The sequence below is a fragment of the Lipotes vexillifer genome, unplaced genomic scaffold (genome assembly GCF_000442215.2).
Source record: "Lipotes vexillifer unplaced genomic scaffold, Lipotes_vexillifer_v1.1 scaffold53, whole genome shotgun sequence".
NCBI lineage: Eukaryota > Metazoa > Chordata > Mammalia > Artiodactyla > Lipotidae > Lipotes > Lipotes vexillifer.
Genome location: NW_006791814.1, coordinates 3,120,186 through 3,121,900, shown reverse-complemented (window position 1 = coordinate 3,121,900; position 1,715 = coordinate 3,120,186). Strand labels below are relative to the sequence as shown.

General features: G+C 60.8%; 1 protein-coding gene across 1 annotated transcript in view; it reads right to left on the bottom strand.

Moving 5' to 3' along the window:
* L3MBTL1 (L3MBTL histone methyl-lysine binding protein 1) overlaps positions 1-1,715 on the bottom strand; it is a 38,164-nt gene that overhangs the window by 29,711 nt on the left and 6,738 nt on the right. The window contains exons 3-5 of the mRNA XM_007464749.1: positions 1,274-1,415; positions 803-953; positions 536-671 (exon numbers count right to left, since the gene is read on the bottom strand). Of these exons, the coding sequence (XP_007464811.1) occupies positions 536-671; positions 803-953; positions 1,274-1,415 (429 nt within the window). The remainder of the gene's footprint in view (positions 1-535; positions 672-802; positions 954-1,273; positions 1,416-1,715) is intronic.

Genomic DNA, 1,715 nt, shown 5'->3' with positions numbered 1-1,715 from the left:
GCAGGAATACAGCTCTGGCAGACAGTCCCTTAACACATGGGCAGAGACTCACATTAGCACACCCCCTCTAGTTACACAGCCTGACTACAATTCTCCTCATTCCCAGGTGGGGAAACTGAGGACACAAATACTTGCCCTGTGCCAATTTTGCCTGCCCAGTGGAACTTTCATGCTCTGTCTTTTCCAGCTTCTCTGCAACTAGAGCCCTGTGCTCCCTGGCCTCTGGCTCAGAGATGGGGCTCCAGTGATGAAGCTTTCCATCTGACTGCACATCTACTTGGTTACTGACGCATGTCAATGTGACTTAACCCTGCCACTAGACTGAGATGGGAGCGCTAGAAAAACAGGAGAGCGGTTTATTTATTTCCCTCCAACCAAGTACAGGATCTGACTCAGGATGGGACCCCAAAATATGATGAGTGAGTCACTATGTGTTTTCTCTAGCCCAACCCCACGATCTGGATTAATGGAGGGGATAGTGGAATTGAGGTATAGCCTCTAGCCTCCCCCTCCCCTCCCCATGCCCTCTTCCTACCATGGCCTCCGGCTCCGAATCCTCCTCAGATAGGCTCTGATATTCCCTATGCTTCCTTTTCTTCATGGGTTTGAGGAGCTCAGAAGCGCTGGTGCAGGAGTTGTTCTGGCCTGAAGAGTTCTCCACTATGACTGACCTGAAGGAGGGGCAGCCTGAGGGAAAGAACTACCCACCCTGCACCATCCACACCCTCTCCTAAGCCCTGAACAGGCGTGGGGCTTTGAGGCCCGCAGGCAGAGAAGAAGAGGTGAATTCCCTCCCCCTTACCGCCCCTGGAACAGCTGGGGGCAGCCATCATTGGAGGCACCAGGATCTGGACCAGCGCCTTGCTGAGGCCCACACGCCTGGCATTGGCAGGTGCCATCATCCTCTGGCGGGTCCTGAGGGTTATCTTCTGGAGGGTCCTGGGGGAGGTCTTCTGCAGGGGGCCAAAAGGGTCTCAGGCCTCCCACCCATCACTTCCACACTCAGGCTCCGCCCACCTCGGAGCCCACGCTTGGCCTCCCCTTTGGACCCCCACCTTGGGCTCCCCTACTGGATAGCCCCATCTACTTCCCCTCCCACCCCACCCCACCGGCCCACAGCCTTCTCCGCCCCAAGACCGACCCGTGGGCGTGGGCACACCTGCTGGCACCCGGGCCACGCCCCCTCGGGCCACGCCCCTGGCCTTGGCTCCTCAGGGAGTTCAGGGCTCCCCCTACTCCCACAGGGGCCCACCTTCGGGCCTGGGGCTCCTACCCGGCTGTTGGGGTCCCGCATCGCCACCTCCCGCCAGGGCCTCGCCATCTTCGTACTCGGCCACGCCTTCCCGCCGCAGCTCGGGGCTTGGGGGCTGCTCCGCTCCTACCATGTTCGGCGGTGAGTATTCGCTTATCTGGAACTGGAGTGCGGAGGGTCAGAGGACCACGGCTCCTGTACTGGCCCTTGACCCACCCCTAGTCAGCATGGTCCCTCTCCAGCCGCCTCACTGCAAGCCACGCCCCCGGAAACCATTCCCCATAAGCCACGCCCCCAGGGCCCCGCAAATGTCTCGTTTGGGGAGGTCTGCACTCCAAGCCACGCCCCCAAAGTCCCTCACTCCAAGTCCGACCCCTAGAATCCTCCCTCTCGGCCAGCTTCCCCACCTTCCGCCTCAGGCCCCGCCTCCAGGCCCGCAGGCCCCGCCCCTCAGCTGCGGCTC